General features: G+C 42.5%; 1 protein-coding gene and 1 long non-coding RNA gene across 3 annotated transcripts in view; both read left to right on the forward strand.

Annotated features, from left to right (window-relative positions):
- USP6NL (USP6 N-terminal like) overlaps positions 1–15,542 on the forward strand; it is a 182,920-nt gene extending 167,378 nt beyond the window's left edge. For both annotated transcript variants that reach the window (XM_040645424.1, XM_040645423.1), the window contains one exon: positions 12,143–15,542. In XM_040645424.1, coding sequence (XP_040501358.1) covers positions 12,143–13,548 — 1,406 coding nt within the window. In that variant the 3' untranslated portion in view covers positions 13,549–15,542. The remainder of the gene's footprint in view (positions 1–12,142) is intronic.
- Positions 15,543–19,722: 4,180 nt separating this feature from the next.
- LOC121106317 lies at positions 19,723–26,218 on the forward strand. Its single transcript, XR_005838943.1, has 2 exons — positions 19,723–22,049; positions 25,104–26,218. It is a non-coding gene; the product is annotated as an uncharacterized LOC121106317 (long non-coding RNA).
- The last annotated feature ends 673 nt before the right edge of the window (positions 26,219–26,891 follow it).

A 26,891-nucleotide genomic window follows, 5' to 3' on the forward strand; every position in this document is an offset into this window, starting at 1 on the left:
TTTTTTTTTTTTTTTTTTTTTTTAAGATTTAATTTATTTATTTGACAGAGAGACAGCCAGCGAGAGCGGGAACACAAGCAGGGGGAGTGGGAGAGGAAGAAGCAGGCTCATAGTGGAGAAGCCTGATGCGGGGCTTGATCCCAGGACTCCGGGATCACGCCCTGAGCCAAAGGCAGACACTTAATGACTGAGCCACCCAGGCGCTCGAACATCTTCGGTTATTGCCCACGAACCGCAGTGCTGGCGGCTCCGCGCCGGCTGCTGACAGCCACTGGAGTGGTGGAGGAGGGGAGCAGCTTAACGGGCTCAGCGGGAGAGTCTCTACAACTAATCCAATTTGGTCCCCGTAACAGCACATCTCGCAGGCAGGAATTAACCACTCTCTGGGTGCCACTGCTTTCCTTTGCTCTTTAATGGTTATGGTTTTCCTCAGGCTCCCACTCACCCACCTGGAAAGGGCATAGTGGTGATGGGCTGATATTTTTATCTGATGGAATATCAACCAGCCATTGAATTAGTCACTCAGGTTACTGCGTTGTGCCCCTAGAAAATTGTCCGAGTGGGGACCCAGAGGAAATTCGTAAGTTCAGTTTTTCTTTTATATAGGTATTTATATCTTCTTGATAATGTGTTTGTTGGTGTCATCTGCCTACAGGAAGAAGGAATTCCTGTATTTATCTGGGACACGATGGTAACTACTTGTAGAGCTGGCGAAAGCATTTTTGGGGACACAGATTTTATTTTTGTTGTTAGATTTTAACCCAATAGGCTAAATAAATAACTCCTTGTGAGTATTCTTTTTTTTTTTTGGGGGGGTCACCGTTTTTTTTTTTTATGTTTTTTTATTATGTTAGTCACCATACAGTACATCCCCGGTTTCTGACGTAAAGTTCGATGATTCTTTAGTTGCGTATAACAATGCACCATGCAATATGTGCCCTCCTTACTACCCATCACCAGTCTATCCCATTCCCCCACCCCCCTCCCCTCTGAAGCCCTCAGTTTGTTTCTCAGAGTCCATAGTCTCTCATGCTTCATTCCCCCTTCTGATTACCCCCCTTTCTTTATCCCTTTCTTCCCGTACCGATCTTCCTAGTTCTTATGTTCCATAGATGAGAGAAATCATATGATAATTGTCTTTCTCTGCTTGACTTACTTGACTTAGCATTATCTCCTCCAGTGCCGTCCATGTTGCAGCAAATGTTGAGAACTCATTCTTTCTGATAGCTGAGTAATATTCCATTGTATATATGGACCACAACTTTTTAATCTAGTCATCTGTTGAAGGGCATCTCGGTTCCTTCCATGATTTAGCTATTGTGGACAGTGCTGCTATGAACATTGGGGTGCATATGGCCCTTCTCTTCACTACATCTGTATCTTTGGGGTAAATACCCAGTAGTGCAATGGCTGGGTCATAGGGTAGCTCAATTTTTAACTTTTTAAGGGACCTCCACGCTGTTTTCCAGAGTGGCTGTACCAACTTGCATTCCCACCAGCAATGTAGGAGGGATCCCCTTTCTCCACACCCTCTCCAGCAATTGTTGTTTCTTGCCTTGTCAATTTTTGCCATTCTAACTGGCGTAAGGTGGTGTCTCACTGTGGTTTTGATTTGAATTTCCCTGATGGCTAATGATTTTGAACATTTTTTCATGTGTCTGTTAGCCATTTGTATGTCTTCATTGGAAAAGTGTCTGTTCATATCTTCTGCCCATTTTATGATTTGTTTATTTGTTTCTCGTGTATTGAGTTTGAGAAGTTCTTTGTAGATCTTGGATACCAGTCCTTTATCTGTAGTGTCATTTGCAAATATATTCTCCCATTCCGTGGGCTGCCTCTTAGTTTTTCTGACTGTTTCCTTGGCTGTGCAGAAACTTTTAATCTTGATGAAGTCCCATAAATTCATTTTATCTTTTGTTTCTCTTGCCTTTGGGGATGTGTCATGAAAAAGGTTGCTTTGGCCGATGTCGTAGAGGTTGCTGCCTATGTTCTCCTCTAGAATTTTGATGGATTCCTGTCTCACATCGAGGTCTTTCATCCATTTGGAGTTTATTTTTGTGTATGGTGTGAGAGAGTGGTCAAGTTTCATTCTTTTGCATGTAGCTGTCCAATTTTCCCAGCACCATTTATTGAAGAGACTGTCTTTTTCCCACCGGATGTTTTTTCCTGCTTTATCAAATATTAGTTGCCCAAAGAGCCGAGGGTCCATTTCTGGGCTCTCTATTCTGTTCCATTGGTCTATGTGTCTGTTTTTGTGCCAGTACCATGCTGTCTTTGTGATCACAGCTTTGTAGTACAGCTCGAAATCCGGCATTGTGATGCCCCCAGCTTTGTTTTTCCTTTTCAACAGTTCCTTGGAGATTCGGGGCCTTTTCTGTTTCCATACAAATTTAAGGACTATTTGTTCCAGTTCTTTGAAAAATGTCCTCGGTATTTTGATCGGGATAGCATTGAAAGTGTAGATTGCTCTGGGTAGCATGGACATTTTAACTATGTTAATTCTTCCAATCCATGAGCATGGAATATCTTTCCATCTTTTTATGTCTTCCTCAATGTCTTTCAAGAGTGATTTATAGTTTCTAGAATATAGGTCCTTTACGTCTCTGGTTAAGTTAATTCCAAGGTAACGTATGGTTTTTGGTGCTATTGTAAATGGGATGGATTCCCTAATTTCTCTTTCTTCGGTCTCGTTATTCGTGTATAGAAATGCAACTGATTTCTGAGCATTGATTTTGTATCCCGCCACGTTACTGAATTGCTCTATAACTTCTAATAGTTTGGGAGTGGCTTCTTTTGGGTTTTCCATATAGAGTATCATGTCATCTGCAAAGAGAGACATTTTGACTTCTTCTTTGCCAATTTGAATACCTTTGATCCCTTTTTGTCGTCTGATTGCTGTTGCAAGGACTTCTAGTACTATGTTGAATAATAGTGGCGAGAGTGGGCATCCTTGTCGAGTTCCTGATCTTAAGGGAAAGGCTTCCAGCTTTTCCCCATTGAGAATAATATTTGCAGTAGGCTTTTCATAGATGGCTTTTATGAGATTGAGAAATGTACCTTCTATTCCTACACTCTGAAGGGTTTTAATCAGGAAAGGATGCTGTATTTTGTCAAATGCTTTTTCGGCATCGATTGAGAGGATCATATGGTTCCTGAGTCTTTTCTTGTTGATATGATGTATCACGCTGATTGATTTGCGAATATTGAACCACGCTTGCATCCCAGGTATGAATCCCACTTGATCGTGATGGATAATCCTTTTAATGTACTGTTGGATTCTATTAGCAAGTATCTTGTTGAGGATTTTGGCGTCCATATTCATTAGGGAAATCGGTCTGTAATTCTCCTTTTTGAGGGGGTCTTTGCCTGGTTTGGGGATCAAGGTAATATTGGCCTCATAGAATGAGTTTGGTAGCTTTCCTTCTGTTTCTATTTTTTGAAATAGCTTTAGGAGAATAGGTATTATTTCTTCTTTGAATGTTTGGTAGAATTCCCCAGGAAAACCGTCCGGGCCTGGAGTTTTGTTATTTGGAAGGTTGTTTATCACTGACTCAATTTCTTCATAATTAATTGGCCTGTTTAAGGAATCAATTTCTTCCGGTTTCAATCTTGGTAGTTTATAGGTTTCCAGGAAGGATTCCATCTCTTCCAGATTGCTTAGTTTATTGGCATATAGCTGTTGATAAAAATTTCTAATAATCCTTCCAATTTCAATGGTGTTCGTCGTGACCTCTCCTTTTTCATTCATAATTTTAATAATCTGGGTCCTTTCTCTTTTCTTTTGGATAAGTCTTGCCAGTGGTCTGTCAATTTTATTGATTCTCTCAAAGAACCAGCTTCTAGTCCTGTTGATCTGCTCTACTGTACTTCTGGTTTCTGCTTGATTGATTTCAGCTCTAATTTTGGTCAACTGCTTCCTCGTGCGTGGATTAGGCCTGTCCCTCTGTTGCTGTTCCAGCTTCTTGAGGTGAGAATATAAAAACTGCATTTTAGATTTTTCTATTCTTTTGAGTGAGGCTTGGATGGCTATGTATTTCCCCCTTAGGACTGCCTTTGCAGTATCCCATAGGTTTTGGACTGTTGTATTTTCATTCTCATTGGTCTCCATAAATTGTTTAATTTGATTTTTGATTTCCTGGTTTATCGAGTCATTCCTGAGCAGGATGGTTCTTAGTCTCCAAGTGTTTGAGTTTCTTCCAAATTTTTCCTTGTGGTTGAGTTCCAATTTCAGAGCGTTGTGGTCTGAGAATATGCAGGGGATAATTTCAATCTTTTGGTATCGGTTGAGACCTGTTTTGTGTCCCAGAACATGGTCTATTCTTGAGAATGTTCCATGGGCATTAGAATAGAATGAGTATTCTTTGGTTCTGGGGTGTAGTGTTCTATATATATCTATGAGGTCCAACTCGTCGAGTATGGCATTCAAAGCCTTTGATTCTTTGCTTAGTTTTTGCCAGGGTGTTCTGTCTATTTCTGAGAGTGGAGTGTTGAGGTCCCCTACTATTAATGTATTTTTATTTATATGTCTCTTTATTCTGGTTAAGAGTTGGCTTGTGTATCTTGCTGCTCCCCTGTTGGGGGCATATATATTTATAATTGTCATATCCACTTGTTGAATACTTCCCTTAAGAATAATATAGTGCCCTTCTGCATCTCTAACTATAGTCTGTAGTTTAAAATCCAGTTTATCTGATATGAGAATTGCTACCCCAGCTTTCTTTTGAGGTCCATTTGCGTGAAAGATGGTACTCCATCCCCTTACTCTCAGTCTGAATGCATCTTTGGGTTCGAAATGAGTCTCTTGTAGACAGCAAATGGATGGGTCATTTCTTTTTATCCAATCTGCAACCCTGTGGCGTTTTATGGGATGGTTCAAACCATTTACATTAAGACTGATTACTGAGAGATATGATTTTAATGTTGCCATGTTGCCAGTAAAGTCTTTGTTTGTATTGGCTGTGACTTTCTGTTCTGTATCACTCTTGGGGCCTTTTTACTTTTATAGAACCCCCCGTAATATCTCCTGTAGGGCTGGTTTCGTGGTTACGAAATTGGTTAGTGACTGGCGATTCTGAAATGTCTTTATTTCTCCATCAATTCTGAATGACAGCCTTGCTGGATAAAGGATCCTTGGCTGCATGTTTTTCTCTGAAAGAGCTTGAAAAATGCTCCCCCAACCCTTTCTCTCATTTCAGGTCTGTGTAGACAGGTCTGACGTAATTCTGATGCCTTTGCCTTGGTACGTGAGAAATTTCTTTGCCCTGGACGCTTTCAATACTGTATCCTTGGATCTAACATTTGCGAATTGCAGTATGACGTGACGTGGCGTAGGTTTGTTGTGGTTGAGTTTGGGAGGGGTCCTCTCTGCCTCTTGGACACGAATTTTTGTTTCCCTTGCTAGATTAGGGAAGTTTTCAGGTAAAATTTGTTCAAATATCTCTTCTAGACCTCTGTTTTTCTCCACCCCCTCGGGGATGCCGATGATTCTAACATTGGATCATTTCATTGAGTCAGTAATCTCCCGTAGCCAACATTCGTGGGCATGGAATTTTTTAAGACCATCTTCTATTTTCATTTTTTCCTCTATTAACCCATCCTCCAATTCACTAACCCGTTCCTCTGCTTCGGTGACCCTGGCCGTCAGAGCCTCTAGTTTTGCCTGCATTTGGCTCATAGAATTTTTAATTTCTGTCAGATTCGCTCTCATTTCTGTCCTTAGGGATTCTATATTCTCAGTAACCTTTTCGTTAATAGTTTTTTCAATTCTACTCATCATTTTGACCATCGTTACTCTGAATTCCATTTCTGATAATTTGGTTACACCCATATCCATTATTTCTGTGGCAGAGGCCACAGAATCACTGTCTTTTCTTTGCTGGGGGGGGCTTCTCCTTCTTGTCATTCTGATGAAGAGAGGTTGCGGGGTTTCCAGAGCCCAAATTATTGACTGGGTCCCAGGCCGTGCCCCTTGTTTTATAGGGATCTTAGGGATGTGGGCTTCTTCTTTAAAGATTTTATTTATTTATTTATGTGGCAGCCAACCAGCGAGAGAGGGAACAGAAGCAGGGGAGTGGGAGAGGAAGAAGCAGGCTCCCAGCGGAGGAGCCCGATGAGGGACTCCTTTCCGGAACGCCGGGTATTTCCAGGGTTTTGTTCTCTGGTGGCTTTCCCTGGTGGTTTGCTGTGCCTCTTCTGAGAGTCAGAGCAGCAGTGGCCGAATCTCAGCCTGTCTCAGAACAGAGGGATCACGGACCGTTCTCCACTGATGTTCTGGCCACTTTAACTCCGTTTCTGTTGGTGCTGCTCAACCCTGCAGTGTCCCGGGATGTGCGCCCCACACCCGGTGTCCCAGCCCTCACTTCCAGGGCCGGCGCGTCTCTGTCCTTTGTGTTTCTAAAGCTGCCAGCCGCCCTGCACGCGCTCCGGGAGCTCCCGGTCTCAGTCTGGTTCCAGTGAGCGCACCGGGATTCCGGTCTTCCGAGAGATGCCTGGTGGTGCGCTCCCCACTCACGGTCTCAGTCCGCTCTCTCGCGGGTGCCGTCCGCGAGTCTGCCCGCTCCCCCGTGTAGGTGGCTACCGGTTCCCGGTGCCCGAACGCGGCGGCCCTCTCCCCCTTCTGTTTATCTTCTGATATCTGTGCGCGTTTTCACGGTTTCCCGCTTCGTACCTCAATACTCAGCCCTGGAGATGTTCGTTTGTAGAGATCCAGATGCATCTTCCTGCGTCTCAGGCTGATTCCGTGAATGTTCAGGCTGGTCTGGTACCTATCCAGCTCAACTCAGGGGACCAGCTGAAAAAGGGGTCCCCTACTCCTCCGCCATCTTAACTCCCCTCCCCTTCTGAATATTCTTGACTCAGGCTGCATCCGAGTCCCCTTCTTGACCTTGTTTCCTGAGGCCGGTGAGACGCCGCACTGGAATCGCCTCAGACCATTGCACAGATGGTATTCGTAAACACGGACGACTTTCCAAGTCTGGGTTATCACTTAAAATATCACGTCTGGATACCATGAAATGTCTTTTTTATAAAAAGGTAGAAGAACAGGAGCATCTGGGTGGCTCAGTCCGTTAAGTGTCTCCCTTTGGCTCAGGTCATGTTCTCAGGGTCCTGGGATTGAGCCCCGCATCAGGCTCCCCTGCTGAGCAGGGAGTCTGCTTCTCCCTCTGCCTGCTGCCACCCCTGCTGATGCGCGCGCGCTCTCTCTCTCTCTCTCTCAAATAAATAAATAAAATCTTAAAAAAAAAAAAAAGATACAAGAAAAATATTGGTTGCACCCTCTGTCACTAGTGCCGTCTTCGAGCCCAGAGGGCCCCTTTGCTCTGCTCATCCTCGCAGCCCACCCCTAGCGTGTGAGCAAGTGTGTGGACCCGACCTTACAGTATATGCAAGAAGCAGCCCCTTCTCATGACTTCCATCCAGAGGGCTCTGGAATCAGCTCTGGGTTTGAACTGTGCATCTGCCACTTACCAGCTAGGAGCCCCCATGCAGGTTCACTTCTGCCTCGGTTCCCTCCTCTCTAGAATGGGAGTCACAATGGTGACCTAAGTTATATGCCTAATGCTAAATGCTGTATGTGCAGCTTTTTGAGTGGTGGCTGCCGCGTGGTAAGTGCATAATGAGTATTAGCTATTGCTGTTTACTATTATCACCATTAATTATTACATAATCGAAGTCCGACCCACCAAGGTGAACTTGGTAAGATAGGTATCAGATGAGGTTACTTTCCTGCTGAAAAGCCCTCAGTAGTTTGCAGTTAACTCAGAAAGAAATTCAGAATCCATACCATAGTCTTCAAGGCCCTGTGTGATGTGATTTTTCTGTTCCTCCGGCCTCGTCCCGGGCTGTTCTCTGCCAGTCTCCCACTCAAGGCACAGGACGCCTTTGCTCTTGCGGAAACTCTACCCTGCTCAGTCCTGCCCCACCCCACGTCACTTTAATTGTCTTCTCCTGGTGCTGACTATCTTCCTAGCTCTGCACACCCAGCATACATGCTCCATGAGGTCAGGGAATTCATCCTTTGTGTCCTCTCTGGATGGCCAGCACCCTGAGCAGGGCCTGCTACATAGTATTTGCTTGATACATATGTATTGATGGGTACATGAGCAAAACAAACTGTAATTGCCAGTTCACTGTGTGTGCTTTCAAATGTGCATCAAAAGTATTTCTGGAGTTTAGTGAATGTGGCATAAATGGCAGAACTGGAGTAAAATCAGTGGGTCCTGGTTCTCATTCAGTATCTGCTACGGAAGATCACACGGCTGCTCTGAGACGCTGCTTCCCACCTCTAAAATACAGGCAGAACTAGATCTCGAACCTCAGACTCTGAGCAGCTGCCCAACTGAGGGAGGAGGAAGAAGGGGTGACTTTCCGCTTTCATCAGTGCAGCTGTGTTTATATTTTCTTTATATATTGGGGCTTCATATGAAATTTGGTTTGAAAAAAAAAGGAGTCTGCTTTTAAAAAGTTTAAAAACTATTGGATTAGAAAAGCACAAAGATTGGGGCCCTGGGGTGGCTCAGTAGGTTGAGCATCCGACTGTTGGTCTCAGCCCAGGTCTTGATCTCAGGGTCGTGGGATCAGACCCTGCATTGGGTTACACGCCCAGCCCATCGTGGAGCCTACTTAAGAATAGAGCACAAAGGTCATATTTTAGCTTAATAATTCTGATTCCGGTAGCTTAACTCTTTAAAGGTTATTGTTTCTTCATCATTCTCTGTTCTCCACCCCACCAAAGAAAAGTTCACTGATTATTTCTTTTAAAATATCTTAGAAGTATGATGTGAGTAAATAACAAAATTATCATCATCAAGACTGTGAGCTACATGAAAATAAGACAATGTCTGTTTGCTCACGTCTCGTGGATGCGTCACTTAGCACAGGGCCTAAAGCCGAGCTCACTCAGTAAATATTGTAGATGGATGGATGGCTAGATATATGAAGAGAGCAACAACATATTAAGTGAGAATAGATTATTTTGTAATATGTGAAAAACATATTTTAAACCATGGAATGTTTACAAATGAAGTCTGTTGGTTTTCCAGGATGATATTTATTGGATATCTACATTATAATCATCTTCATTTTTAAAATTTTTTTAAAGATTTTTTATTTATTTATTTGACAGAGAGACAGACAGCGAGAAAGGGAACACAAGCAGGAGGAGTGGGAGAGGAAGAAGCAGGCTTCCAGCAGGGGAGCCTGATGTGGGGCTCGATCCCATAACGCCGGGATCACGCCCTGAGCCTAAGGCAGACGCTTAATGACTGCGCTACCCAGGCGCCCCCATTTTTAAATTTTTTTAAACTCTTTGAAGTTTTGTATTTTAATTCCAGTAGAGTTAACATATAGTGTTATATTAGTTTCAGGTGCACAATATAGTGATTCAGCAGTTCTATATATTACTCAGTGGTCATCATGATGAATGTGCTCTTAATCCCCTTCACACATACCCCACCCACCTCCCGTCTCGCAACCATCGGTTTGTTCTCTGTAGTTAAGACTCTGTTTTGGTTTGTCTCTTTTTTTTCCCTTTGCTGCTTTGTTTCCTTAAATTCCACATATTAGTGAAATTGTATGGTATTTGTCTTTCTCTGACTTACTTCACTTAGCATCATACTCTAGCTCCATCCACGTTGTTACAAATGGCAAAATTTCATTTTTTATGGCTAATATTCCATTGTATATGTATACTATCACGTCTTCTTTATTCATTTATCAATGGATATTTGGACTGCTTCCATATCTTAGTTATTGTAAGTAATGCTGCAGTAAACATACGGGTGCATGTATCCCTTCGAATTAGTGGTTTTGTATTTTGGGGGCAAATCCCCAATAGTGCAATTACTGGATCTTAGGGTCATTCTACTTTTAACTTTTTGAGGAACCTCCATACTGTTTTTTACAGTGGCTGCACCGATTTGCATTCCCACCAACAGTGTATGAGGGTTCCTTTTTTCCCCACATCCTCACCAACACTTACTGTTTGTTGTGTTTCGTTTTAGCTTTTCTGACAGGTGTGAGGTAATAATCTCATTGTAGTTTTGATTTGCATTTCCTTGATGATGCGTGATGTTAAACATCTTTTCATGTGTCTGTTGACCATCTGGATGAAATGTCTGTGTCTTCTGCCCATTTTTAAATTGGATTATTTCTTTTTGGGTGTTGAGTTGAATAAGTTCTTCATATATTTTGGATATTAACCCTTTATCTGATATGTCATTTGCAAATATCTTCTCCCATTCCTTTGGTTGCCTTTTACTTTTGTTGATTGTTTCCTTCGCTATGCACAAGTTTTTTATTTTGATGTAGTCCCAATAGTTTATTTTTGCTTTTGTATCCGGTATCTAGAAAAATGTTACTATGGCTGATGTTAGAGACATTACTTCCTATGCTCTCTTCTAGGATTTTTATGGTTTTAGGTCTCACATTTAGGTATTTAATCCATTTTGAGTTTATTTTTGTGTATGGTGTACGAAAGTTGTCCAGATTCATTCTTTTCCATGTAGCTGTCCCATTTTCCCAGCACCGTTTGTTGAAGAGACCATCTTTTTCCCATTGCATGTACTTTCCTGCTTTGTTGAAGACTAATTGACCATATAATTGTAGGTTTATTTCTCAGCTCTCTATTCTGTTCCGTTTCTCTGTGTGTCTGTTTTTGTGCCAGTACCATACTGTCTTGATCACTGTAGCTTTGTAATAGAACTTGAAGTCTGGAATTGTGATACCTCGAGTTTTGTTTTTTTTTCAAGATTGCTTTGGCTCTTCAGGGTCTTCTGTGGTTCCATACAAGTTTTAGGATTGTTTGTTCTAGTTCTGTGAAAAATGTTGTTGGTATTTTGATAGGGACTGAATTAAATGTGTAGATTGCTTTGGGCAGTGTAAACATTTTAACAATATTTGTTCTTCCAGTCCATGAGCATGGAATATCTTTCCATTTCTTTGTGTCATCTTCAATTTCTTTCATCAGTGTTTTGTAGTTTTTAGAGTACAGGTCTTTCACCTCTTTGGTTAAGTTTATTCCTAGGTATTTTATTCTTTTGGTGTTATTGTAAATGGGATTATTTCTTAATTTCTCTTTCTGCTGCTTCATTATTAGTATATAGAAGTGCAACAGATTTCTGTACATTGATTTTGTATCCTGTAACTTTACTGAATTCATTTATTAATTCTAGTAGCTTTTTGGTGGAGTCTTTAGGGTTTTCTATATATAGTATCATGTCATCTGCAAATAGTGACAGTTTTACTTCTTCCTTGCCAATTTGGATGCCCTTTATTCCTTTTTCTTGTCTGATTGCTGTGGCTAGGATTTCCAGTACTGTGTTGAGTAAAAGTTGTGAGAGTGGACATCCTAAACCTTTAGTTTACTAAAAGGCCAATTTATTGCACCTTCCTTTAATTCTTCATTAATTTTCTGATGTTAGTTATGCACATATGAAAGTAAAAGTTTCTGGTATGATTTTCTTTCTTTTTCTTTTTTAATTCTTTTTTTATTTAATTTTTTGCATTTGAAGTAGGATCCTTTTAGAGTGATTAATTTTGAAAGATAGTATGATTTCTTTTTATCCTGAAGTTATACTCTTGGTGGGTACTTGACATAATAATTATAGATACAATAATAATAAGCTGTTTTGGGACAACTTTGAGACTACAGTTGGTCATTACTGCATTTTCAATTTAGCAGACCCGCTAAAAGTTGATAGGAGAGGTTTTACTGAGATTTCAAAACCATTTTGGTTGACGTAGATTAAAGCAAAAGTAATGTAATAGTAAGACATTGAACTTCTGATCTGCATGATTGTTTTAGTAATAAAAATGAAAATATCAGCTTTGTGTTCCTGAAAAAACACATAACAATATATCTTAAGAAAACATAAGAATCACATGTGATATAACTATATAAACCTTACTCATAAGTTCATAAAATATTTCCACCTGCATGCTGTCTAATAAGATTTTGAGTTTTGCTGTGTTTTAGTATCAGTCTCTAAGAAATGATTCTTCCAAACCCCTAAAATTCTGTGGCGTATATGTATGTGTATGAGTGCACATATGAGAAGCATGCAGTTGTTCATGATGTGGTTCTTGTATTTGATACTGTTTACTCCTGTATCTATGTTACTTATGAAGCTATCTTTCCCTTTAGGTAAAGAGGATGAATATCCAAAGAAACCTTTGGGACAGCTTCCACCTGAATCTGCTTGCATTAGTCACCTGAGCAATGGACAAAGTGTGGGCAGGTCGAGTCCCCATATGAGCAGCAGAAGAGAAAGTGGCTCATCACCTCACAAAAAACATGAGCGTTCCCCTCACCATCAGAGTAGAATTGGTACACCAGAACGCGTCAGGGCCCCAAGACGGAAATCAGACGATGAAGACAGTAAAAAGCTTAAAGATGAAGCAGATCTTCAAAGAAAACTTCCATCGGGTCCACAAGACAGTTCCAGGCAATATAATCATGCAGCTGCTAACCAAAATAGCAATGCCACTTCAAATACCAGGAAGGAATTTGTGCCCAAATGGAATAAACCATCAGATACTTCGGCTGTTGAAAAAACTGCCAAATATGCCATCGAAGGCAAAAGTAGGTCCGCACACCCCACACTTACAGTCACCATGCCAAGTTCTGCTGATACTCGGGTGTCAAACGTAACGCAGAAGATGAAGGTTTTGGATGCCGATGAAGGGAAACGGGGCTCTAATGCGTCCCAGTATGATAACGTCCCTGAAAATGACAACAGCGCTTCTATTGAAGAGGCCCTAGAAAGAGCCTACTCCCAAAGTCCAAGGAACGTGGTTTACTCTCACAGCCCCAGGAAGCATGTGGAGCCAAATTCTAGTCCATCGAGAGTATCGAACAAGTTTACTTTTAAAGTGCAGCCTGCAGGTTATGCAAAATACCCATCTCCTTTAGATGGGGAAGATCGCAGGACAGTGCGCCCTCCATCCTACAGTAACCCCCCTGTTTACCATGGAAATTCTCCCAAACACGTCCCTAGTGTTAACAGCAGCTTTGCATCTCCACAGTTTACCCATGGGACTCAGGTGAATCCCCCCCAGAGACCTTATGGTTCTTCTCTTTCAATCGATATCTCTCCAGAGAAATCTTACAGCCGCCCCCTCCCTATTGTGCTGCCCTCCAGCCGCATAGAAGTTCTTCCTGTTGACACTGGTGCCGGGGGGTATTCAGGCAATTCGGGGTCACCAAAGAATGGACAGTTCATCATTCCTCCAGTGGATTATCTGCCAGATAACAGAAAGTGGTCGGAAGTCAGTTACACATACAGAGCCGAGACTCACGGACAGCTGTGGACTCAGGATGCTAATCGTGGCCACTTGAGCAATTTACCAAAATATTCCGCCTTTCAGCATGTTCCCTTTCAGGACCATAGCCTCCCGGTAGTTTCAGTAGATAGTCCAGTGCGATACAGAACTTCCCCCGGTTTAGAAGATGCCAGTTCGTCTGGGTATCAATATTCAGGGCCCTCGCCGCCAGTGTATCACTACAGAAATCGGGATGGACTTTCTATTCAAGAATCAGTACTGCTGTGAGAATTTATCTATACTTGGTAAAGACAAGAGAATAGAAACCATTTGGAACCTACATTGCTATGTTTATAATTGCCAAAGCAGTATTTTATACTATTATAAACATCCTGCACAATTCCAGTGTATGCTAGTGATAAGAATATATAGGAGCGTTCTTCCCCATGTAGATGCTGCTGACGATGAGCATTTTCAAACTGCATCATCACCGACCCTGTTAAGAAGAAGTTAACATGGAAACATAGCAATAGCATTTAGGGACACACGCATAATGATAATTCAGACTTAGTGCCATTTATATCTTTCTTCAAAACCTGAGTTTTGCGCCATTAGCCCATCCTATTTTGAGTAACGTTACAAAGCACTGAAAAACTGTGTAGAATAGATATTTTTAAGGTTATAAGTAGTGTGTGTGTCTTTCAGTAGATACCAAAAGGCTTCCATGCACACACATTTGAACACAGAACTAAAGAAATGTTTTAAAAAATTAATTTTAATCTACATCCATGGAATAATTTACTATTCTTCCTTTCCTTAACTTGTCTGTCATCCGAGTCCCCCCCCTTATGTTTTCACCCAGGTCCTAGAGTGTCGTTGGGGTTTGCCCTGACCTCCTTCAGCTTCCTGCAGTTGTGGCCATTTTCTTTCCTTCTGAAAATTAAAGATGCTGGAAAGAAAGGCTCACCACTTAGTGGTGCTTAAACACCAGGGCACTTGGAGTGAGTTTATGGCCAAAGGCGGGGCGCTGCCCGTCGCCCAAGCTCAGTTTGAGAGCAGTTTTAGTGCGTTTGTGCCCTTTGTTCTGGTCTGAGTCTTGCAAAGCTCAGAGCAGAACGTTCCTTGCCAGATGCAGAGACAGTGCTGCCGTCCTGGATGCCAGCAGGAGAGGCTGCACGTTGCTGTCTTCAAGCACTCACACGGGGCAGCCGAACAGACTCCTTGGAAATCCAGTTGAAAGCAGGATTAACAATATGGTTACTTCTTGCTTCTGCCCCTTAAATTCCTGCAGGACCCGGGCTGTTCATTTACATGAGCTTTTTCGGGCAGTCTTTGTTTTAAGGTGGTAATCAGTGGATGTTGCTGCACTTAGGCCGTTAAATTATCATTGTGTAAGCTTGTAAAAAAAAAATGATCCTAATTATTAGTAGGAGTCTAAGGTTTTAATCTTTAAAAAAAAATAGTGTGACTTTCATACTTTCAAAAATCTCCTTTTTTTCTTTTGCAGTGAAAACAAATTCAGGTTCATGGTTAAAAAATTAGCAGTGTCTTTTAAAATAGTCTATTACACTACAATTACCAAAACATGGGGACAGTTGTGGGCACCCCCAGAAAATCTGAGTTTGTGTTTAATTGGAGAGCTGGTGGTCAGCACACTTTCCTCGTGTTTGAACAAGGACGAGAGTAGAAAACCTAACATCGAGGGCTCTTCTTGTTGCAAGTTGGGGCTTTAAACTTTCAAGGTACCGAAGTATGTCTTTTCAAATGAGAGGAACATTTGTTTAGCTAGTGAATGTGACAATATTTTTATGTATATAATGAGTCTAATGTAATTTTAATCAAGTTGGTAATGATGTTATTAAACAGCAAAACAAATGGCAGGGTGTTCTCAGCTCAGCTCCGCGCTGAAGCGCACACAAAATCCCGCTCTCCCTGGGCTCTTGATTCAGATCGTGTGGAGGCTTAGAAAGAAATGTAGATAAAACATGTGGCTGAGGATATTAATTCCAATTTTTAAACCATGATTCTGTGACTTGTAATAAACCAAGCTGTGTAATTTAGGTTATGATAGCAGCATCTGAGCTGCTCCAAAATCTATATGTCAACAGTGGTAAATACTGTAGATTTCTATATATATATATATATATATATATACACACACATATATATATATATGCAAAATATATATACACACACTATTTTCTTATGTCATCTATGACATTTTTATCTGTATACTTTTTTTGATGTGATTGTTTTTAACATGCTCAAAGTAATTAAGTTTATTTTGTTTTGTGTCTTTCATGTGCTTTTTTTCCATCTGGCAGAAGTGCTCTGCGTCTCTGATAATTCTAAAGCTAATTTTCTTCTAATTGCGGAGATACTGCTCAGTGTTTGCCTACATGACTTTATGTATTTGTCACAGTTGTGTATTAACTGCTCTATTAATTTCCAGGAGTACTGGGTTTAGAACTGCATCACCTTTCCTTTGTTTCATCCGCCATTATTAATAGCAATAAGGTATTTGCCGTCTTCCCCACTATAAAATGTAGCTCTCTGTTAGTGTTTCGAGTAGGAAAATTTAATTTGAACTTATTTTGCCACCATACAATCTTAGTCTTTCAAATTTATCTTTTAATAAAAGATAAATAATGGGATGATAAAAGTTGAAGTAGTACTAGTAAAGTGGGTTAGCTGGAATCACGAAGCTGTACTTGGTGCGGATCCTCGTGGAGCGGGGACTGATGTTACTGCGTAGCTGCACGCGCTCTGAATGCCGTTATTCACTCTCTTCACGGCAGTCTTGCCTCACACAATAAGCACTTTGGTGTGGTTTTTGTTGTTTTAATATTGAGTTTGAAAAGTTAAAGAGACCACACCCACAGTCTCCAAGGGTTTTAGAACTTTGACTCTTTCAGGTACTTATGTTTTTTTGCTTGTTTGTTTGTTTGTTTTTTTACCAGATTTTTAAAAAATAGCTTTTTAAAGCTGAGAGAGAGAGATATACATAAATGTAAAGTCAGGTATCAAAGTGTTGTAGGGGAAGAAAATAAATTATTTTCCTTCCACCCTGCTGGGTTCTCCAGCCAGGCCCTGTAAACTGGTCTGACGAAAGCAGATCAACGAGAGAAAAACAGAAGCTTATTAGCAGGTGCATCCTGCATTCACATGGTGCTCAGTCTTCAGTAACTCAGAGGAGGGCTGGACTTGGGGTCTGTGCCCCTAACTTAGCAGGGAGAGGGAGGAGGGGAGAGGCACTTATGGGAAAACAAGAGGCTATTTGCAAAGACGAGTGGGGCCTTAGGAGAAGTGATGGGCGGTGTGATAGTGCGTGGCAGTGTCCAGGTGTGGTGGCTGGAGAGGGCAGAGCTGCCCGGGGAGGGGATTTATGACAGCTGAATTTTGGGGGGAGGCTCTGCTTTCAGGCAGAAAAGCAATTTCAGGAACTCATGTCTTCGGCTCAAAATTGTTCTTATGCCAAAGAATGGTGTATTTTGGGGTGATGTGCCCTGATCCCCCTCAGAGGCAATGATAGAATGTTTCCTGAAAGAATTGAAAAAAGATTGAATAGGACATTTCAGGAGAAGAAAAATAGATGTTTACGGAATATGGTGTGATTGCTTAAACTTTTTTCATTTTAAGGAGATTCTAATACTAAATTTTATGTCATACTCAGTGTAATTTTACAGTGAAGTTTCGTATTTGTCATTTCAGATCTCTCCCTCAGGGCCCATTGAAATGCAAGCACAGAAACAGTACCTCTTCAATACTTGCTGAGATCTCCTTTCATTTCCATGATTAGAGAAAAACATGCCATGCCCACAAATAGGGATTTATTCACAGAGGACTTACAGCTCAATCTTCTGGAAATACTGTTACTCTCAGTTATCTTTCCGACTCACACCTTTATTTTTAGTATGCATTTGATTGTGTTAATTACAGTTTGGGGATCTTTTTTTGTTTGTCCTATAATTATTTTTAAATGTCCCTCTGTAATATGGATATTAATGCTTATCGATCAGGTGGTTTTAATAAGCCAGACTTTATTTTTTCAGGGACCCACGGTAGTGAGAAAAAGAAAGGATTCCACTTAACATTTATTTATGAAATGTACTTTCAGAAGGATTTTCAGTCATCCATAAATCTAAGCATAATTGCCACCATTTTACACGTAAGAACAATGAGGCATAAAGGAACAAATTTTAGATTTCATAGGAGTGCTTCTCAACGCTTGCCACTCCCTAGAATTATCTGGGGAACTTAACAAAAAATGTTCTTCTTGGTTTCTACGTTAGGCCACTTAAATCAGAATCTCCAGGGTGAAACCCAGGCATCAGGTAATTGTATTTTTTTCTGCATTCAGTCAGCAAAACTCTTTAAAAAAAAAAAATCCCTCTAAATGTGATTTTGGTTGTCTTACGTTCCCCTATGAACTGTCTCAAAAATTCTTAATAGATCAATTTCAGAGTTTAGAAACTCTGATTTCAGGTAAGTAGGAAAAATTCCATTGGAAGGTTTCATGTTACCAGCCATCTCTGTAAATTTTGAAGAACTACTGACAGTTGTGGAAAGTATAAATAGCTTCAAATGGAAGGTGGCATGACCCTGTGCCTTCTCTCATTACTGCTTACAATAGTGCCTGAAACTAGGTAGAGCCTTACTAAGGTTTCCATTTTCCTGGACAACGTCTGTCATTTTCCTTAAGTGACATGCTAAAAATAGGTCTAAGCTATTTGCAAACCTAAGTGTGTTTTCCCTATGTGAGCTGCTGAGAAAATGTGCATAGTTTGGTGATTTAGCCAGCCAGGCAGCATTTTATTGAGCACCTACAGTATGCTAGTTGTCTTAGGGACTGTGCTAAGCTCATGCTTCAAGGTGGGAGACGTGTTCTTTAAGCTGTGTGCCTCAGTTCAGTATTGGAGACGTGCACAGGTGATGATTACAGGCATAGGAAGGCCACAGCTCAGGAGGGTCAGTGGAGGCTGGTGGGGGAGTTGCCTCCATTGCTGAGCCTGAGGATTAGTAGAGCAGATAGATGAAGGGAAGGGAGGGGCGGGACATGGCTGCCGAGGGCATGTGGCGTGAGCACCTGCGTGGTACCTAAGGGGACGTTTGCCGCTGTGGTGTGTGTGTGTGCGGCGGGTGGAGTGGAGTGTTCCACAGAGAGACCAGATGACAGGGGCCTTCCATGCCGTAGAACTAGATCCCCGAAGCCGATTTTCTATGGCATATTCACATTTCCTGTGTGGTCTCTAGAGGCTGTGCGGGAGGGAGCAAGCCTGGAGGACGTTAGGAAGACTGCAGCAAGGGTTCTATCCAAAAGGTGGTACAGACTGTAAGGCAAGCAGTTTCAGAGAAAAGGTGATTGATCTGAGAACTAATTACTAAGAAAAGTTGGCCCAACTTGATAATTGTTTGAATGTCATCATTATAATCATAATAAGAAAAATAGTGAACGTTACTGGGTGCTTGCTATGTGTCTGGCTCTGTGCTGAAGCGTTTAACCTGCATTAACTCATTTAATTCTCGTAATAACTCTCTGAGGGACGTACCCTCTAAGTCCCTGTTCACCTGGGACAACAGCTGGTTGAGGTAACTCGCCCACGGGACACAGTCAGCCCGTCATGGAGCCAGGACTTCAGTCCACGCAGTCTGAATCTAGAGCCTCTGTTTCCCCCCCAGCCCAGCAGTTTTAAGAAGCTATCATTTATCTGCCATAAAACTCACCCATATTAGCATACACATCAAGAATTTTTTAGTAAATTTACACAGTTGTACAACCATTATAGCAACCAATTTTAGAACTTTTCCATCACCTCCAAAAGATATCTTGTACCGATTTGCAGTCAGTCTCCATTCCTGCCCCAAGCCTCAGGAAACCACAAAGCTACTCTCTCTCTCTCTCTCTCTGGTTTGCCTTTTCTGGACATTTCATATACATGGGATCAGACAGTCTGGCTTTTTGCATCTGACTTCCTTTACACTTAGCATAATGGTTCTGAGGTTCATCCTATGTTGTAGCGTGTATTAGTAATTCCTTTTTATTGCTGAATAGTGTTCCATTGCGTGACTATACCACATTTTGTTCATTCACCAGTTGTTGTAGACATGTGGATTGTTTTCATATTCTGCTCTGACCATTTGTGTACAAGTCTTTGTGTGGACATGTTTTCATTTCCCTTGGGCTGTTGCTGGCTTTTATGGTAAGTTTATGTTTGACTTCTTAAGAAAGTGCCAGGCTCTTTCCCAAAGTGTCTGCACCATTTTAGATCCCCATCAGCATCGTATGAGGGTTCGAATTTCTCCACATCCTCACCAACACTTGTTATTTTCTATTTTTTTATTACAGCCACTCTAGTGATATCTCCTTGTGGCTTTGATTTGCATTTCTTTAGTTGCCAATGATGGTGAACACCTTTTCATGTGTTTATGGGCCATTCATGTATCTTCTTCAGGGAAATGTCTGTTCAGATCCTTTGCTCACTTTTAAATTGGGTTATTTTCTTATTAAATAGTAAGAGTTCTTAATATATTCTGGATACAAGTCCTTTATAAGACATGATTTGCAAATATTTTCTCCCAGTCTGTCTTACAGTGTCTTTTGTGGTGCAAATGTTTTTAATTTTAATGAAGTACAGTTTTTTCAGTTTTTTTTCTTTGTGAATCATGCTTTTAGTATTGTATCTGTCCACCTAACCCAAGGTCACAATGGATTTTCTCCTGTTTTATTCTTATTAGAAGTTTTATAGTTTTAGCTCTTACATATGGGTTTGTGAGCCATTTTGAATGAATTTTTGTGTATGGTGTGAGGTAAGGACCTAAATTCATGTGGATATCATGTGTTACAAAAAAGACTATGCTTTCTGCATTTGAATTGGGGACCTTGGTATGTCTGTTAAAACTCATTTGACCATATTTATAAGTGTTTAAGGTTTTAAATCAGAAAGTGTACATCCTTCAACTTTTGTTCTTTTTCAAATGGTTTTGGCTGTCCTGGGGCCTTTGCATTTCTAAATATATTTTAAGACCAGCTTGTCATTGTCTGGGGGGGAAAAAAGGAAGAAGAAAAAGAAAAGAAGACACTCCTGGGTTTTTTGATAGGTGTTACTTTGAATCCATGGATCCATTTGGGAAGAAATGCCATCTTAACAACGTTGAGTCTTCCAATCCGTAAACATAGTCTCTACATTTATTTTAATCTTCTTTAATTGCTCTCAGCAACATTTTGTAGTTTTAGTATGTCTTGCACTTCTTTTGTTAAAATTATTCCCAAGTATTTTATTTTTCTTGCTCTTGTGAATGCGTTGTTTTCTTCGGAGACCGCGTGCTTCATCATTCTTACTGCCGAGGGGAGAGCGAGTGATAAGGTTGAGTTTTGTGCTGCCCAGGTTGGGTGGTAGGCTAGATCGTGGGGCCACCATCTGATAGACAGAACTCAGAAGATGGAGCAGGCTGAGGTTTAGTGAGAAAATGACATGTTTTGACATGTAGAATTTGAGGAATAGGGGGTTGACAGATGGTGTTGTCTGACAGACAGCTGACCGTTCCAGAGAGATTTGGGACTTGCTTGCCAGCACGTAGGAGGTAAAAGCTGTGAGAGAGTTCTTGTCTAGGGAGAAGATGAGCAAGCTAAGGATGGGGAGATGGGGGGGAGTCGCTGACATTTAAGAGGTGCCAGAGGGAAAGTGTGTGAAGGACTCGGAGCAGTCATGGACTGGCTCTGCAAGAGCTCATTGCCCAGTGACTGACCGTTGAGCTTTGGAGCCAGACTGGCTCGAGTGTGCACTTTGCATCAGTGGTGAAATTGTGATGTAACAAAGCAACAAAGTCCCTGTCCTCCTGGAGCTGATGCTCTGATCCCTTTCCTCACCCGTAAATGAAGACTGGTATTTATTTCATGGAGCTGTGAGTTGGACGAGTTACTGTATGTAAAGTGTTCAGCACAGCATCGTCACACAATAATAATTTCGAATGTGATCTGTAATCACATGCCACCACCAGGCAAGGTTTAGTGACAAGAGAGCGTGGGCTTTGATGTCCTGGAGCTGAGCCTGGTGAGGAGCTCAGAGGTAGACAGGAATGTGACACGTGACACAGGAGAAGCCGGCCATGGCTGGAGGAGCAAGCGTTTTGAGAGGGAAACTATCAGCAGCATACCCACAAGGCAGCGGGGTGGCCTGGTGACTGGGACTGAAGAGAATTTGGATCTGACACCTGCTGTCATTCCTCAAGCCTCAGATTGCGGGGTTTGCAGGCACAAGTGGGAGTGATGCAGCTCTCTCCAGAGGCTTGCATGAGAAGGGAAGGGCAGGTGCGGAATAGGAGCTGGAGGGACTGACAGGTAAAGGTGAGGACTGGGGGGAGGGACGTATTTACACGGAAAAAATCATGCTAGTTGGAAATCAGTTTTGACCGTTTTAGTACTTCTATCAGGCAGCCCGTGCTTTTATTCCAGTTTGCTACTTTATGTGTTCATGAGTATTAAAACACCAATCGTTAAACTTTCTGTAATTCAGAGTTTTCACTTTAATTTGGAGGAAAATCGGCATAATTAACATACAGCAGGCTGTATCAAGAAAGCCCTTGAGTACTGCCCGTGAATACCCTTGACGTTGTAGAGCACTTACGGTATCTTGCTGTCCCCTAATAGGAGAGGCGATGCAGAAGTAGCGTGTGTGCAGACGATGGAGCGGTCAGCTTCTCTAGCTAAGTAGGAGTCAGTGATGAGCCGCGGCTCACCGAAAAGCTAAATCACTCATGAAGGAGTTCCTAAGCTCTGCCGCAAATCCATGGTGAGACTTCGGGCAGATCATGGGGCCCTGTGGGACTCCGTTTTCTGCTCTGTCATCTCTGGAGGTGGGGAAGGGGGGTTTGTCAAGGGTTCTGCCTCAAACACTAAGAGGAGAGTGCCCGAGGCCTCTTCGTCTGCTTTGTGCTGGGTACGCTGTCAAGTGCTGGAAGAGTGGTAGGCAAGGGCTGGAGGTCCCTGCTCTCGTGGAGCAGATAGTCTTGTGGGGAAGGCCCACGTGGATTACGTAGTTACCAGCACACCGGATGACCCACGTGCGTGGCAAGGACCCAGGAGGAGGAGTGCCCGGCACACGGAGGGCCTGTGATGATGGCAAACAGGAGGATGATGCACATGGGAAACGATGTGGCCTGAGTTTGACATGGGGAAACAGCCACAGTGATGGGCAGAGGACGCTGGCACACTGCCGTGGAAGATGCGCCGTTCTCCCACTGCAGCCGGGAAGTAAGGAGAGCAGAGTAACAAATACACAAACAGCTCCTAACATGCAGACAGGTCACTAACGCGCAGACAGATTTCAGTTGTCAGCCATGTCCGCAAGCATGAGTCCTGCCATTAGTGGAGTCACCTTTGAGAAGGAAGGACCGCGGTGGTCCTGTGCATTTGCAGTTTGGTAGGAGAACTGGAGTTCGTCAAATCTGCACTGTGGTCTGAGTTTGCCCTTGGCAACAGTGTGATCTTGGGCAAGTCCTATTCCCTTTCTGGGCCTCGCTTTCTTCCGCTATAAAATGTGGGCATTAGAGCCAGAAAGGTTGGTGGAGGTGGTCTAAGATGGTGGATCCCAGCCATGGCTGCAAGTAAGAATCACCTGGAAGCTGCCAAAAATATTCATGCCTGGGCCCGCCCACCCCAGACCAATTAAGTCGCAATCCCCCAGGGTGGGGCCCAGGAATTAGGGTCGCACACCTATAGCTCAACAACGCAGTTGTGTAGGATACACTGCAACAAAACCCGTGAAGTGTGGACCACAGGGCAAGAAAGGAAATAACCACTCTCTCCAGCCCCAATGTCTTTTTCTAGCTCCCATATCCTACCACTCCTGAAAATCATATGAAGGCATTTTTATTTAGAGGTTTTGAGAGGCATGATGAAAAAACTTGGGTTTGAAAACGAACTTGGAGATGTCTCAGCATTTCCACCAGCCTTGCTGGACCTGTCTCATGAACAAAATAGGAAAAATGAGGCGTTCCCTACAAGGTTGTTCTGCAGATTAATTCAGATAATGCACTTGTCACACAGTGCTTGGAACAGAGATGCTTTATAAATGTTCGGTGATAAATGTGTTTGTATGGGGAAAGGGCTGATATTCATATTTTAAGAGCTTTTATTTTTTCCTTTTAGACTTGTAAAGTACCCCCAGATGGAATGTGGGCAAAGAATATTAAAAGAACTTGAACAGATAAAGAAGTCCAAAGCTATTAAACATATTCTACATCTCAATTAAGGAAGTTGAAATTGAAACAGTGATTGGCAAAGACAGCAGAAAGGATGTCCATGCCCTGCTAGTGAGAGGAAAATTGCAACCCAAAAATGTACTGCTTTCCAGTGTCCATTTATATTTTGTATTCTTCAGTCCAGCAGTACTACTTCTATGAACAAAAATAGAAGTGGAAAAAATAGATGTGAAAGGATTTTTCTTGCACCAGTATTTATAATTGAGAAAAATTGGAAATAACTTGAATGTCCGTCAATAAAGGATAGGTTAAATTACGGTATAACCACATGAAAGAATACTGTTCACCCTTTAAAAATATATGGGTAGCTTTCCATGTATTGATACGGAGAGAAGTTCATGATTTATTGCTCGGTGAAGACAGCTAAACAGTATTCATGAGCCCTTGGTTGGCTTTCCAGCTTCTGGCTTCACCTCAGGTCAGCCTTGTGGTGTTGAAGGTCATGGGTGCCTTGGCCATGGGGGCTGCTCACCATTGGTTTAGGACCTGTGGGCTCTCCAGGAGGGCCATGGAAGTGTGGTTTGCATGAAGTCTTTGGAGCCTTTTAGGACAGGCAGAGAAGGGTTTAGAAGGTGGGACCTAACAATCAGTTGAAGCAAGAGAGGGAGGTGAGGAGGGGCAAATGCCCCTAAGACGGGGCAGGGCTTGTCCCAGGTGGGTAGGAATAGGAGGTGGGAGCAAAGCAGAACATATACTCCCAACTGGGGTTACCATTTAGGCTTTTATCCAAAGTGAACGTGACAGGGCTTTGGGGGAAACTCAGCAAATGCTGGTCCTCAACGGAGAGGCTCTCAGATTGCTGTTCCGTTGTTTGCTCCTGGTCTTTCGGGGGCGGGGGGGGGGGGGGGGGAGGGAGAAGGAGGGCCAAGAAAATCACAGGTTCCTGGGGGCAGCCCTGATAGGCAGCAGGTGGTCACTGGCCAGGAGCTCCAGACCAGGGATACTGAGTAGAAGCCACACCCTGACTGCTTGAGGCCGGTGTGCCCTGGGGATGAAAGGGCCTCTTGTTTCTACCTTTGAGCTGAAGGTCAATGATGCCTGGTCAGTGAAAGTCAGAAAAACAATAATAATAAATTTTTCGAAAGGCAGAAATCTTAGAAATATGAAGACCTGGAAACATGGGGGGAGTGAGATGCCTCATACTCTCTTCCTGCCACATGAGTCAATGTTGGATTTAAGGGCTTCTATTTAAAAGCCTGTCTGGGAAGCCAATCTTTTCCTCCCTGGCCAGCCCTGATGGGAAACAATGGCAGGTGTTTGCTGGTACCAGAAAGGGGTGGAGGAGATTTCAAGCCTGGACTTGTCCCATATTTTAAATATCACTGGATGCTCCATTAGTCCAGGGTAAGCTGTTCTTTTGGATTTTATGGGTGAGTAAAATATCCCTCCAGATTTAAGGCACTGTCATAGGGCTGTCCATTTTTATTTTTCACGTTTATACGTTTATTAAAAATATGCTAAAGAATCTTATAACACACATGAAAAAGAAGAAAGCATAAACTCAGAAAAAGGTGTTCTTTACATTGAATATAGTTACCCTTGTAATATATTGACTTTTTTTTTTTTTTAACACCTCATTGCAGGTGGGTGAAAACTGTATGGCTTCGCTCAGATGCACACATCAGCATTTAAAGGCCACTGAATTAGTGTTTGTTTCAATCCCAGATGATATGATTAGATTGTGTGGTTTGTAGAAAATTAAATTCTTTAGCCAAACCAGATGCTAAGCTTCTGCCCAGAATCAATATGCTATTAGAAGTCCCGGAAACTAATAAACATACCATAACTATTAATTTATGGATAGGTTGTTGGCAAATAACTTCAGAGAAGGAATCCAGGCTTGAAACAGCTTTTGGAACACCAGATGGAGTGTGTAAGTTTAATCAGAGGCCTGAGAAGGGGTCTGTGCAGTGTGTTTTAAAAATCCACTGTAATCTATGAGTTAAATCTGAGATATGCTGAGAGAAGCATAGAGAAGTAGAACCTAATTGAAGTTGATACAGGAAATCATAACTCATGCAAAGAGAAGCAGGTGATACTTTTACAATGAAGTATGTTGGTGAGAAGCAGGAACAATGGACCTCCCCAGAATCTTGTCACCGGAACACATGAGGCCAAAATGAACCTGGCCTGAGCAAGCAGATGTCCCCCATTTTTGAGTGGCAGAGCTGACACCTTGTGCCTGTCGGGGCACCTCACGGGATGACGGACCACACTCAAGTCCAGAAGGCCTGTCTGCAGCGGGCTCAACCCCTAACGCTCTTTCCGTTTTGTGATGGGCAGTTTACAGATGAAGAAACGAGCCCAGAATTGTCCAGTGACTTGACCTCGAGCAAAGGGCCAGAACTCACCTTTCCCCACTGAGGCTCCATCCCACAGCTGATAGGAGGTGGATTGGGCAAGCACCGCCTGCGGCCAGAGAGCCCTCCACCTGATGGAGAAGAGGATGGAAATCCAGTCACGTGAAGAACTGAGCAACCAGCAAGCCCAGCCGCCAGTATTCAAGAAACGGTATTTTGGACCACTTAATATGGGTGGGAAGAGCTTAACGACATTTAGGGTTTAACTGCATCACGGTGTAGATTGGCCTGTGTAATGATGTCCCTAAATCACTCTACATTAATTCGTTCATTCAACACAGTGTTCTTGAATGCCTGCTATGTGTCCCTCGGAATAAATGACTGTCCATCAGAATAAAGTGACATTCTGTTTACTACACTCCCGGTTTTTAAAAAAACAAAAACCCTATTTGAAGTCTTCCGTACACTTGACTGTTTTATTGCAATAACTTGCTACTCAATCTCAGGATCTCAAATCGTACCTTTAAAGCCCACGCGTATTGTGTCTTTCTCCTGCTTTACGCTCCTTCAGAGGGTCCCCATGACCATCAAATTGAATATCCTCACTCAGCCTGGCTTTCGAGGTGGCCCATGACATGCCTTCAGCCTCCTGTCCGCAGGGCTTTCCTGCCTGTGCCGTCTGGAGCGCCAGCCTCCCTGGAAATGACTCGGTGGCGTGCTTGGGGGTAGCGAAGTTGGATGTTTGTGTGAGAAGTAAGGGGCGTCACTGGCATAAGAGATCAGCAAAGAACTGGACTCTTAGCTTCACATTGCTGGTTTCCATAGCTTGGTCAGTCCTCCAAACTCCACAGCACCCTACAGCGGGAAGACCAAATTACAGAACGCGGTTTGTCTCTAGGGTTCCCCACACCCTTCCTGTCTAGTCTGTAAAGCTTTGTACCCCCTCCCGCATCAGAGACTCTCACCACTTCCAGTATCACTTCTCTTGCAAACTTTAACATATTTATATTCAAATAAGGGTGTCAAATCTCGGTTATGGGTATCTATCCAGTGGCTTAGAGTTTTCATAGA

This window comes from Ursus maritimus, unplaced genomic scaffold, assembly GCF_017311325.1.
Source record: "Ursus maritimus isolate PB19 unplaced genomic scaffold, ASM1731132v1 scaffold_31, whole genome shotgun sequence".
Classification (NCBI taxonomy): Eukaryota; Metazoa; Chordata; class Mammalia; order Carnivora; family Ursidae; genus Ursus; species Ursus maritimus.